The following is a 14,191-nucleotide window of genomic DNA, read 5'->3' as shown; positions in this document are numbered from 1 at the left end:
GTTATCAGGAGGAACTGACATGGTTTTTGGTCATGCTATGTCTTATTATCCAATATGGTATTTAAGCACAGATGTCTGCCGTAATGTCCGGCTAATCATCGAATCGTGGCAGCTATAGGAGCTTTCACTTGATTTGAAAGGACTGACTGAGATAATTTCATAAATGTAAATTTAGAAAGTGTTCAGTTTTTCTTTACTTGACCTTCTTGTACACCTATGGTCAGAGCCAAAACTTGAAGATCATAGGCCCTAATGAAAAATCTGTCACAGGTTAGTTTCTTCTTATGTGGCTGAAGGGGTTTTGGGTCCCCTCAGGCACCAGGGCCCAGGTGTAACTGCTACCTCTGCACCCCTTATAGCTATGTCCCTGCTTACTGTCAAGAGGGAAAACTTCAGACACCTGCCTTCTTTTTGTGGGTCAGGAAGTAGTTTTTGGATATCTATTATTGTCAGCAATATTAGCTCTCATAGCTCTGCTTTTCCTGTCACCCAGTCACCCAAGGGGTCTTCACCCTCACTCATTCGTGTCTGCCTGTAAGTCAATTGTGTGGAGAGCAGGAAAATTTTGTTTATGTCTGCAGACCCGGAAAACCCTTTGGGGTACCATTTCATAGCTTGCTCTACACCAAGAGATATTAATGGCAGTTACTACAGGCCACAGCCGCATGTATAGCCCATAAGGTTACTATTAATATAAGGTACAGATTTGTTTTTTTTAGCAAGTTTAAAAACTAGGAATCCTAGGTGGTGTAGTTACATTAGATGGGGAGAAAGTAGCTGTATTCTCCTCTCATTTGGATTTCAAAAGAATTCAATATCGTTAGCAATTTGGTTGTTAATGAAGTTTAGAAGTCAATGAAAATTAAGGTAAGGCGTAGGATTTTTAACAAACAATGATTTTAAGGATTTCGTTCTGTTGTATGTAGTTTAAGGTGCACCTGTCTCATGATAGATGTTACCACGGGCAGGTAATTCTATGGACAGGTCATGTACTTTGATTTCTATGTCCTTGGCTTATCTATAGAGAAAAGTGCATTAGTCCTTGTTTACACAGGGTTCCAAAACAGAAGAATTACTTAAGGATAGACTTCTACTTATTCTATTTTGATCAAATCTTTGTTTTAGTTGTAAAAATTTATCAAAAAGTGCATCAAAACTGCACTATGTGAACTAGGCCTAAGTGAGTGTATACAAAACAATAAATACTTGCAGCTCATAGAACGCTGTCCCAAAGATCGATACTCAAAAACTAAACTTTTAAATGCAATACACTGTAAAGTGACTTCACATTGTGAGACAAGCTTATCAAATGAAACCAGATAGAAAAGTGGTATATCGAGTGTTAGAAAAATAGTGCAAGTGACATGCGCCATATTTATAAAAGAAATGGGAAGAAGGAAAGAGGCTGGCACTACCAAAACCGCACAGTCGGAATAGGAGTTGAAATATGGCTTGCTTACTGTTGGATGATTGCAGGTAAATTGCCACGGAGTTGCTCTTCGAAAGAATAGCACAAAAAGCTGGATATATATGTAGAGGAATGATCGAGGCACTCACCGAAACTGGCAAAAAATTCGTTCTTTATTACAAAAGAGGATCTAGGTCAGGATGTGGAAATGCCTTGAGAAAGCGTGTACCAGCACGTGAAACGGCCGTAGGCATTTCCACATCCTGACCTAGATCCTCTTTTGTAATAAAGAACGAATTTTTTGCCAGTTTCGGTGAGTGCCTCGATCATTCCTCTACATATATATTTATAAAAGACTTGTGCAATTTTTTCAATCTTGTTCTGGGTGTCGTGTAACAGATTGGAAAAATGATGCAGGAAAGAGGTGATAGTAAAAATGCACAATCATAACGTCAAATGTATTATGGACTTGCACTATTATTCGGTGCAAAATACTGATGTACAGGTATGACAGCCATGAGGTGGTATAAGTGTGTCTAAGGGTATGTGCACACGAGAACTGTCTTTTACGTCTGAAAAGACAGACTGTTTTCAGGAGAAAACAGCTGCGTCGTTTCAGACGTAAAAGCTCTTCCTCGCATTATGCGAGGTGTCTTTGATGCCTGTAATCTTGAGCTGCTCTTCATTGACTTCAATGAAGAACGGCTCAAATTACGTTGCAAAGAAGTGTCCTGCACTTCTTTGACGAGGCAGTCATTTTACGCATCGTCGTTTGACAGCTGTCAAACGACGACGCGTAAATGACAGGTCGTCGCCACAGTACGTCGGCAAACACATTCAAATGAATGGGCAGATGTTTGCCGACGTATTGTAGCCCTATTTTAAGGTGTAAAACGAGGCATATTACGCCTCGTTTACGTCTGAAAATAGGTCGTGTGAACCCAGCCTAATAGGTCATTAGTTGGCTAAACATGTAAAAAAAAATTCAACCAATGGTCCTGATACCATATAGTTTATATGTTGTTTCGTTTTTCTAGATATTCTTCAATGTGTCCTACCCTAAACACCATGTGAGCATCCCAAGCATGATTTAAATGGTTGTCCGTTTTGGACAATATCTCTTTGTTAGAAGGGTCTCCAACAATAAGCTGATTGCATGGTGTTCAGCTACTGCAACCCTAGCAATCAGATTTAACCTCTTAATGACCAGGCCATTTTGCACGTTAATGACCAAGGATTGTTTTTTGTTTTTTCACGGTTGCATTCCATGAGTCGTAACTTTTTTTTTATTCCGTCGACATAGCCGTATAAGGGCTTGTTTCTTGCGGAACGAGTTGTATTTTGTAATTGTACAATTTTTAGATGTTTATAATGTATCGATTAACTTTTATTAACTTTATTTTAGGAGAGAATTGAAAATAAGCAGCTATTCCAGCATTGATTTTCACGTTATAAATTTACGCCGTTTACTATGCAGCGTAAATAACATGTTAACTTTATTCTATGGGTCGGCACGATTACGGGGATATCAAATATGTATAGGTTTTATATGTTTTCCTACGTTTGCACAATAAAAACCCTTTTAGAAAAAAATTACTTGTTTTTGCATTGCCGCTTTCCAAGAGACGTAATTTTTTTATTTTTACGTTAATGTGGCCGTATGTGGGCTTGATTTTTGCGGGCCAAGGTGTAGTTTTCATTATTACTATTTTGGGGTACATAGGACTTATAGATTAACTTTTATTTAATTTTGTATGGGGGGAATGGGAGAAAATAGAGAATTTTGCCGTTGTTTCTTGCGTTTTTTTTGGACGCCGTTCATCCGGCGGTTTAATTTTAACAGGCCTAACAGGCATTTGCTGAAGACAGACCTGGGGGCCTTTGTTAGGCCCCCGGCTGCCATGGAAACCCGACAGCGCCCCGCGATTTATTTGCGGGGGCGCCGATGGGATGACAGAGGGAGCTCCCTTCCTCTGTCAAACACATTAGATGTCGCTGTTGCTATTGACAGCGGCATTTAATGGGTTAAACTGCCGGAATCGAAGCGTGCTTCGGTTGTGGCAGGAGCCAGGCTGTGTATAACAGCCGTGCTCCTGCTGCTGATGGCGTGGGTACACTGGCAGTCCCGCGTGATCAGAGGACGGATATATCCGTCCTCCTGCACGAACTAGCAGCTGCAGAGGACTGATATATCCGTCCTTCGGCATTAAGAGGTTAATCTGAAGAAGAACCTTATTGCAAATGTCCAATTCCCTTGTAGTGCCACCACAGGAGAAATGAAGCATTACACTGTTCCCATTAACATCAATTGACTGTCTGTCTAATACAAAAAAATGTGCCACGTCCTTCAGTGGAAGAGACAATCTTTGTAGATATGCTCCGCTCTAGCTATTAGATGAGGGTCCTGAACACGGAACCCTCTTTTATCAAGTCAGAATTCCCTAATAGACAATATAAAAATAGGTTTACGAAAACCAGACAACCCCATATCTGGTGATCCTTCGTTAGATAGTTTATATACATTTTAAATACACGAAATTTAACACTTTTGCATTTTTCATTTGCAGTATATACTTTGCTTTCTTTTGGGCAGGATATTGAAATAATTGCTTGACTTATTTTCCCCACTTGTTTGCAATTGACTTAATTTCAGTGGAATTACCATAACATAAGTTAGAGTTTAGTAGAAAACTAGAGCCTAGCAATGTGTCCCCATTAAAAGCAGGTCTGGTATCATTGCATTAAAATGCAAATTCCACAGAACTCCATAACATATTCTCAACTGAAGTGAGAGACATACAGCATCGTGGGCAATTCTCTTCTTCCAAATGTTATGCGTTTAGGTAACAATTACATGTAATAAATATTTAAAGCAAGTTTGTTATAGCTGCACATAAGTAAGATTGTTTTCTGAACAATTAGGGGGATCAAATTGTATAATATGAAAAATATGGTTTACGTTCCATAACAGATGTACATAGATAGAGAACATACACTAATTAGACAATAATTGGTCTTTATAATCTACAATGATCATGATAAATGAATAGCATTTTTATAGAACGTGTGAAATAGAGGTTTGGTTTTTTATGAAGGATTAGATGTGCCCTGTAATAATTCATTCAGTTTGTCATTTTGATGTTGGTCCATATTAAAAAAAATGGCATGTTATACCGTGATGGTCTATTGAAAATAAACACTTTATGAACTTGCTTGAACCAAGACCAATAGTTAGCTCAACATTATGTGACTATTTACTTGTATTGTCAGAATGTTTCATGCTGTTTTATAACATTTTTTGCATTGTACCTTTTTTTTTTAACAGGTTGGAGCTGTACATGATTCTTTCCAACAGTCATATATTCCAAACACAGGAGGATAATAATACATGCACAGATGTACTCAAGTACCAAGAGGTTAGTGAGTGAATTCTACAAAGTGATAAAGCCTATAAAATGTTTCTAGTATCTATTTTTTCCTCCATGGGTCCATGTTCCCGTTCTCTTCTTACTGCTGCTCCTCACTCCAGGCTGCATAGGGTTGTGTGTGTAAAGATGGTGAACATTGTTCTTTATAGTACTGTTCAAAAGAAGATGCTATGAATAAAGATTAGTATATGAGTTGGCTCATTGGCCACGAGAAGAGGTAACTGGCCAGTGAACTATGACAGAACGTTTGTGGAAAATGTACAGAGGGAGCATACTTGTAGTCATTCAACAGGAATTTTTTATTGTATATTTCTATGGGCTAAAAATCTGTTCTGATCATGTGGCGGACACACAGGAGCATGGTTTGTTACAGTTACATTACAGTTACTAGAGCTGTGCATTGTAACAAGCTGCGCGCCTGTTTGTCCATCACATGACTTTGAGATTTTTATCCTTTGGAAATATACAATAATGGCTCTTATTAAATGTCATGAAGCAAAGATTTTGCAAAACATTAAGAATTGATAAAGTATATTAGAAAATTATATAACTTCTTATTATAGAAAGAATAACATTTTTTTTCTGAAACATAAATTCTTCTTTAATGTGACTAACACCGTAATCTCTCCTCTGCGTCTCTGGACTTTTTTTTGGGCAATTTCTCAGGGCGGTATCTATTATATAACCGAGAAGGACGTGGTTTCCGAAGCTCACATAGAGCTCCGCCCACAGCCCAACCGCCAGTTAGCTCCGCCCACAGCCAGAAGAGATGTGAGTGATTAGTGGCGTAGCTATAATGCCCCCTCCCATACACAGTATAATGCCCCTCTCCCTCCCATATACAGTATAATGCCCCCCTCCCTCCAATAAACAGTATAATGCCCCCTCCCTCCCATACACAGTATAATGCCCCCATCTCCCTCCCATACACAGTATAATGCCCCCCTCGCATACACAGTATAATGCCCCCATCTCCCTCCCATACACAGTATAATGCCCCCATCTCCCTCCCATACACAGTATAATGCCCCCCTCCCATACACAGTATAATGCCCCCATCTCCCTCCCATACACAGTATAATGCCCCCATCTCTCTCCCATACACAGTATAATGCCCCCATCTCCCTCCCATACACAGTATAATGCCCCCCCTCCCATACACAGTATAATGCCCCCATCTCCCTCCCATACACAGTATAATGCCCCCATCTCCCTCCCATACACAGTATAATTCCCCCCTCCCATACACAGTATAATGCCCCCATCTCCCTCCCATACACAGTATAATGCCCCCATATGTACGAACCTTTTAGAAAAATAATAACATACATACTTACCAATCCCCGTTCCCCCGCCGGGTGGAGGATCCTTCTCCTCCTCCGGTATGTGCGATATGAGTGACTCGGTGCAGACAGGCGCGATGACGTCACTACATCGCGCCTGCCTATGCCGAGCCGCTCACAGCACACTGAGCACAGTGCAGAGGAGGCAAAGGATCCTCCACCCGTTGTGGGAACGGGGATAGGTAAGTATGTATGTTATTATTTTTCTATTTGGTCTGTACCTATGGGGGCATTATACTGTGTATGGGAGGGAGGGGGGCATTATACTGTGTATGGGAGGGAGGGGGGCATTATACTGTGTATGGGAGGGAGGGGAGCATTATACTGTGTATGGGAGGGAGGGGGGCATTATACTGTGTATGGGAGGGAGGGGAGCATTATACTGTGTATGGGAGGGAGGGGAGCATTATACTGTGTATGGGACGAAGGGGGGGCATTATACTGTGTACGTGAGGGAGGGGCATTATACTGTGTACGGGAGGGAGGGGGGCATTATACTGTGTACGGGAGGGAGGGGGGGCATTATACTGTGTACGGGAGGGAGGGGGGCATTATACTGTGTATGGGAGGGAGGGGGGCATTATACTGTGTATGGGAGGGGGCATTATACTATGGGGGCAGCGATGGGGAGCATTATGCTGTTTGGGTGCAGCTATGGGGAGCATTATGCTGTGTGGGGCCAGCTATGCGGGGCATTATACTGTGTGGGGGCAGCTACAGTGGGCATTATGCTGTGAGGAGACAGTTATGGGGAGCATTATGCTGTGTGGGGGCAGCTATGGGGAGCATTATGCTGTGTGGGGGCAGCTATGGGGATATTATACTGTGTGGCGGCAGCTACAGGGACATTATATTGTGTGGGCGCAGCTATGGGAGCATTATACTGTGTTTAGGAAGCTATGGGGAGCATTATACTGTGTGGGGGAAGCTATGGGGGCATTATACTGTGGGGGCAGCTATGAGGGGCATTATACTGTGGTGGCAGCTATGAGGGGCATTATACTGTGTGGGGGCATCTATGGGGGGCATTATACTGTGTTGGGGCATCTATAGGGGGCATTATACTGTGTGGGGGCAGCTATGGGGAGCATTATACGGTTTGGGGGCAGCTATGGGGAGCATTTATATATGTTAATAGACCACTGCATTCCTTTTGCTAGCAAACCCGTGTAACGGGTTTTCTATAGTAGAGATATATTAAGCAATGTCCACACGTTCATTTGACTACCACTCACTCATAATAACTAAATTAGACACAGTACTTCATTCTACTACTTATACATACCATTATTCTCCATATCTCCTGACAACAGGAGATTGTGGTCATTACATCTTCTATAGAGATTGTCACCTATGGAATGGCTAAATAGTTTATTCTTCCAGGAGTATGGAATATATAGGTGACAACCTCAATAGGAGCTATAAAGGTTGCCATTTCCAGTTTTCACACTTGTAAAAGGATTGGTTCTTGTAAAACAGTTCAGTATGAAACATCCTGAAACTCTGGATAATAAATAAGCTCCTTAGACATTATTTATCCACAAATATCTTGTCATAAACACTGACAAATCTCTTTTAGGGCATTATAAAGATCATGTTATTGTGTATGATTCATCATATGTCAACTATATAACCTTTCCTTGATAAAATACTCAGTTCTGCGAGACTCTTATGCATTTCACACATAGTAGACAGAAGATATCTGTGGACAATACCTCTCATTGTGAAGTCAGCTTGTATCAGAATTTTTAAGATGGATTTGTAGAACAATGTGAAAGCCAGTTTACTAGGGACACTGTAAGTAGGGCATGTTTCACTGTTTGATATTCAGATTCTGATTTTGATATTTTTGTTTGCCCCTGGCTACAAGAGAATGAACTGTAGAGGGATACATTCTGTATAAAAAGCAATGTTTTTGTTTTAAACACAAGGGAAATGTCAAAAAGAGTGGAAGACATAGTAAATGATCAGTCGAAAACTCATACAGATATTTTCCTGAGACTTGGCTGAAATGATTGAGAAAAGTCTTCTACACCACATACTAAGTCATCCTTGTTTCATGTTTGTACTGATGCTGTACTGAAATATCAGTTTTATGGGTTAGGCATAACGTGGAGCACATAAATTGGCCTATCTTAAAGGGGTTGTCTCATGAAGACAACCCCTCTCTATATGGGGGTCCCCAGGTCTATCCGCCCACCGAAGGGAAAACGTCCGTCTGGCTGCGGCAAATCATCATTGTGATGTCCTAGGGGTTGTCTCTGTTGGTGAACTGTGCACCCTGCTACTGACATTAGCCTTGTATGGTCTTCAGACTGACTTCACTGTCGTCAACTGTAAAAAGAAGATATAATCACAATTACATTATTGTTCTAGACAATCTAGAAAATTGATGGAAGAAATATTCACATATTCTATAATTGCAATCTTTTTACAACATATATGCTCCTTTTCTACTCATAAAAAGGATAAATAATTGTTATAGTTACCCCAACTTTTTCTTATAATTCAGTAGGACAGAAGTTCAAATAATAGTAAAAATTTTTTAGTAAAATGTTGTGATAGACGGCATTGATCTGCTCTGAGAAAAAACAAGACATAAAAGCCCTGGGCATTTTGACCTGAACACCATATTTTCCAGTGTTTTCTTAACCCAGACAATTGGCGTAAATACACTGGTAAATTTACCACATAGTGCTCCAAATCTGCTGCATACCTTCACAGAGCTTATGTGAAAACTCTGGTTTCTGGGGCTACCACTAGAGGGAGCTCGGTGCAAATGTATTTATACAGAGCTGTAATAACCTCTATGCTGGAGGACCCTCTGATGGTGGCTGTCTGAAAACCTATGACAGTTCTTGGAAGCAGGAGAAGCAGTTCAGTACTAGATCCTCTCGCACCACGTGGCCCATAGCAGTTGCATGGCCTGCCTTTATGGTTGGTATGCCACTGACCTGTAGGGTGGCACACAGAGTCATACAGTCTGTACTATATAATTGCAGGCACTCTGTGTGGTGCTGCATCATGCCCCCATATGGCACCCTATTTTGGAGATATCCTTTGTAAGATGGCATCTGTTGGAACATGCCACATATATTTCTGTTGGATTCTCTATGACTTCTTAAAAAAAATAAAAAATCTGTTACCTTGTAGAAAATCAGAGGCACATTGAGGTACAGTAGGCCATAGACTTCCATGAGTGCCGTATTACGGCTTTGTACAATTCTGAGTTAGTACGGACCTGTAGCCCAGCTGTGTGCATGAGGCTTTAGGAAATGTCAATGTAACTTACATCTACAGTGAAGGAAATAAGTATTTGATCCCTTGCTGATTTTGTAAGTTTGCCCTCTGTCAAAGACATGAACAGTCTAGAATTTTTAGGCTAGGTTAATTTTACCAGTGAGAGATAGATTACATTAAAAAAAACCTGAAAATCACATAGTCCAAATTATATATATTTATTTGCATTGTGCACAGAGAAATAAGTATTTGATCCCTTTGCCAAACAAGACTTAATACTTGGTGGCAAAACCCTTGTTGGCAAGCACAGCAGTCAGACGTTTTTTGTAGTTGAATGATGAGGTTTGCACACATGTTAGATGGAATTTTGGCCCACTCCTCTTTGCAGATCATCTGTAAATCATTAAGATTTCGAGGCTGTTGCTTGGCAACTCGGATCTTCAGCTCCCTCCATAAATTTACGATGGGATTAAGGTCTGGAGACTGGCTAGGCCACTCCATGACCTTAATGTGCTTCTTTTTGAGCCACTCCTTTGTTGTCTTGGCTGTATGTTTCAGGTCATTGTCATGCTGGAAGACCCAGCCACGAGCCATTTTTAATGTCCTGGTGGAGGGATGGAGGTTGTCACTCAGGATTTGACATGGTACATGGCTCCATCCATTCTCCCATTGATGCAGTGAAGTAGTCCTGTGCCCTTAGCAGAGAAACACCCCCAAAACATAATGTTTCCATCTCCATGCTTGACAGTGGGGACGGTGTTCTTTGGGTCATAGGCAGCATTTCTCTTCCTCCAAACACGGCGAGTTGAGTTAATGCCAAAGAGCTCAATTTTAGTCTCCTCTGACCACAGCACCTTCTCCCAATCACTCTCAGAATTATCCAGATGTTCATTTGCAAACTTCAGACGGGCCTGTACATGTGCCTTCTTGAGCAGGGGGACCTTGCGGGCACTGCAGGATTTTAATCCATTACGGCGTAATGTGTTACCAATGGTTTTCTTGGTGACTGTGGTCCGAGCTGCCTTGAGATCATTAACAAGTTCCCCCCGTGTAGTTTTCGGCTGAGCTCTCACCTTCCTCAGGATCAAGGATACCCCACGAGGTGAGATTTTGCATGGAACCCCAGATCGATGTCGATTGACAGTCATTTTGTATGTCTTCCATTTTCTTACTATTGCACCAACAGTGTCTCCTTCTCACCCAGCGTCTTACTTATGGTTTTGTAGCCCATTCCAGCCTTGTGCAGGTCTATGATCTTGTCCCTGACATCCTTAGAAAGCTCTTTGGTCTTGCCCAGGTTGTAGAGGTTAGAGTCAGACTGATTAATTGAGTCTGTGGACAGGAGTCTTTTATACAGGTGACCATGTAAGACAACTGTCTTTAATGCAGGCACCAAGTTGATTTGGAGCGTGTAACTGGTCTGGAGGAGGCTGAACTCTTAATGGTTGGTAGGGGATCAAATACTTATTTCTCTGTGCACAATGCAAATAAATATATATAATTTTGACTATGTGATTTTCTGTTTTTTTTTTTAAATATAATCTATCTCTCACTGCTAAAATTAACCTAGCCTAAAAATTCTAGACTGTTCATGTCTTTGACAGTGGGCAAACGTACAAAATCAGCAAGGGATCAAATACTTATTTCCTTCACTGTATTTGGTTGGTGTTCTAGCATAGGAGAGACCTCCCATGATTCTATGCAATACCAAGGTGGATTATAAGGAAATATGAAAGAGGACAAAAAGCAGACAGATCTTTTTTCCTTTGTCAGTAATTTTGCAGCTGTCTGAGGCTTCGAAATGCCCCAGTTCATTTCATACAATACCCATAAGATCGCCTTGTGAACGGTCATTTATCTTTTGTAGTTTGCTGCTTTGCTTTGAATGCTTTGGGATGATGACCATTCTTTTCTGCTTCTCAAACATATCTTATCTGGACTTCTCCAGGTAACGGTGGAAAAGCTGCGTGATGAGGCTCGGATGAACACATTGCTTAACAAATACTCTACAGACCCTCAGTATCAGCAACTCTTCATCAATCTGGTAAGGACGGAGCCAAATACAAAAACAAACATTTCCTCTGTGAACAATGTGTTTGTTATATTTAAATCATTTGTTTATGATGGCTGTGTCAGCCGCACTGATTTACATAAACATTGCCAATCCTGAGACTTTACATTTTCAACAAAAGTAGCTGAGTACAAACAGCATTCCTGGGTTTTAATTCATATTGTATAAACATAACAGATGTTGATAAAATGAGCCAGCAAGAAAATACAACAAAGAAGGTTATGAGAGTTCCTTGTCTATTAAATGCATTCCAGATTGACATAGTGATAGCAGCTTTGTAGATCGCATATAGTTTACATGTCATTTCTGTCTGCTTTGGTAACGCTCCCAAAATATGCAAAGTGTAGATCTTTTTTTTTTTTCTTTTTTTTTAGCAAATAGATACTTTCTGGCGACCTTTTAAATCTCAATAATGTCCTTTACAGTTAAGGTTCGTTGCAACATGCCTAATTCTGACTACACATATAGCCAATTGTCCAAATATATATACAGCAAATAGTCTAAAAAACAGAATAATGTCTGCTCAATTGTACATTATTCATATATACGTTTGGTGGATGCATTAGCTCATATCTCCCTGCATGTATTGATAAAATTGTGGGGGGGGGGGGGGGGGGGGGGTCTAACAAAAGGGCAACCTATGCAGCTACACAGGGCTTCAGCACTATAGAGGGCGTACGGCTACCTAAAATAGGACTTCTATTCATTATTATGCATGGAAGGGACTATGCTAATATGTGTCATCCAAAATTATTAGTAGATAGACCATAAAGGAGGCACACGTATGCTGTTTTGTGCAGGGCCCTGTGTTCCCTGGTCTCTTGATTTCAGAATACTGTAGATTTCTGTAAATTATAATAATAAGATGACCCTTACACTTCAAGGCTAGGTATTGTAGTGTGTTGTGCAACTTTGTACTTTATTTTTATTAAACAAATATTTTTACTTTTTCAGATACAGCTTCTATGTATCCTGGACACATAGAAACTGTATCTGAAAAAGTAAAAACATTTTTTTTAAATATATAAATAAATTACAAAGTTGCACAACACACTAAAATACACACTTGTAGTAAAAAAAAGAAAAAAAGGGTTCAAAGGTTTACATTAGCCTTTAAGCATATAACCTTGTCTATTATATTATATGCTTTTGCAGCATACAAATGTTATATTCACATGTACAATCAGAAAATACAACTGAGATGTGTCATTTGCAATTTTTAAAGGGTAACTAAGCGTTCAACAAACTTCTGACATGTCATAGTGACATGTCAGAAGTTTTGATTGGTGAGGGTCCGAGCACTGAGACCCCGAACAATCGCTAAACAAAGCGTCAGAAGCGCTTGTGTGAGCGCTCAGCCGCTTCGTTTCTGTTCGGCTTTTTCTGGAAAGCCATTGTATGACTCATGACTTTCTATTGAGCCCGTATTCCGATACATAGATTTCTGGAAAAAGCCGAACAGAAACGAAGCGGTGCTTCTGCTGCTTAGTTTTAGCGATTGGTGGGGTCCCACTGCTCAGACCCCACAAATTAAAACTTCTGACATGTCACTATGACACGTCAGAAGTTTGTCAAACGTTTAGTTACCATTTAAAGTGCGCTCCAACTCAAAAATAAAACGTTACCAGAAGGCACTGATGGAAGATTTTCTTCAACTGTTTTAGGCTTCGTTCACATCTGTGTCAGGGCTCCGTTCGTTGGTTCCGTCGGAGCTTTCCATCAGGGGAACCCATGAACGGAACCCTGACTGAAACAAACTGAAACCATGGGTTTCCGTTTGCATGACTATTAATTTCAATGGTGACGGATCCGGTGCAAATGGTTTTCGTTTGTCACTGTTGTTTAAGGGTTTTGTCGAAATTAATACCGTAGTCGACTGGACTATTCATTCTGTCAAAACGACGGAACCCTTAAACAACGGTGACAAACGAAAACCATTTGAACAAGATCCGTCACCATTGAAATTAATGGTGATGCAAATGGAAACCTATGGTTTCCGTTTGTTTCAGTCAGGGTTCCGTACACGGGTTCCCCTGACGGAAAGCTCTGACGGAACCCATGAATGGAGCCCTGACGCAGATGTGAACAAAGCCTAAGATAAACTTTTGTCTTGTTTTTCTAGTCTCATACCATAGTCCTGCCTCTTGTGCTCCTCAGGGTGACTGGGTTTGTCTGCCCACTGTGTATTCTCCCTGGAGATCTGTGAAGCTTTTTGCAGGTGCTCTTTTGGTGATCCTTGTGGCCCACAGTCCAGCTAGGAAAGAAAAGAGACTCTGATAATCACGGCAGCATAACCTACACCAGGGAGGCAGCATAAATCCCATTGTGGAATCGCTTTCCCATGCAATCCCTAGTCATATTCCTCTGTAATTCTTTAGTACAGATTTCTTCAACCAGTGGCCTAGAAGCCACATGTGGTCCACGGGCCCCCTGCATGTGGCTCCCCAGCTGTTTGCAGCTGCTGATACTATTATGCAATAATAGGATTTTATAGCATTACTATAATTTGGTACCAGGGTCAAAACCATATTGCTGCCAGTTTACACTACGGTAAGAGGCAGATCGCTTGGTTTTATCTTTAATAGACATTTTTCATGTGAATATTTAGCGTGGTTCAACATCATCTGGGGTATTTTAAAGCATCTTGCGACCTACAAAAGGTTGGGGATCTCTGCTTTAGTATTTCACTGCCACATCGCTC

The 14,191-nt window shown here is 40.8% G+C and overlaps 1 protein-coding gene across 1 annotated transcript in view; it reads left to right on the top strand.

The window, feature by feature from the left end:
- Positions 1-14,191, top strand: part of LOC142652472 (chloride channel protein B-like) — a 179,860-nt gene that overhangs the window by 153,455 nt on the left and 12,214 nt on the right. Inside the window, exons 17-18 of the mRNA XM_075828109.1 lie at positions 4,734-4,824; positions 11,368-11,463. Coding sequence (XP_075684224.1) covers positions 4,734-4,824; positions 11,368-11,463 — 187 coding nt within the window. The remainder of the gene's footprint in view (positions 1-4,733; positions 4,825-11,367; positions 11,464-14,191) is intronic.

This window comes from Rhinoderma darwinii, chromosome 5 (assembly GCF_050947455.1).
Source record: "Rhinoderma darwinii isolate aRhiDar2 chromosome 5, aRhiDar2.hap1, whole genome shotgun sequence".
Lineage (NCBI taxonomy): Eukaryota > Metazoa > Chordata > Amphibia > Anura > Rhinodermatidae > Rhinoderma > Rhinoderma darwinii.
The sequence above is the reverse complement of the archived record's forward strand: the minus strand, read 5'-3'. Positions and strand labels throughout refer to the sequence as shown.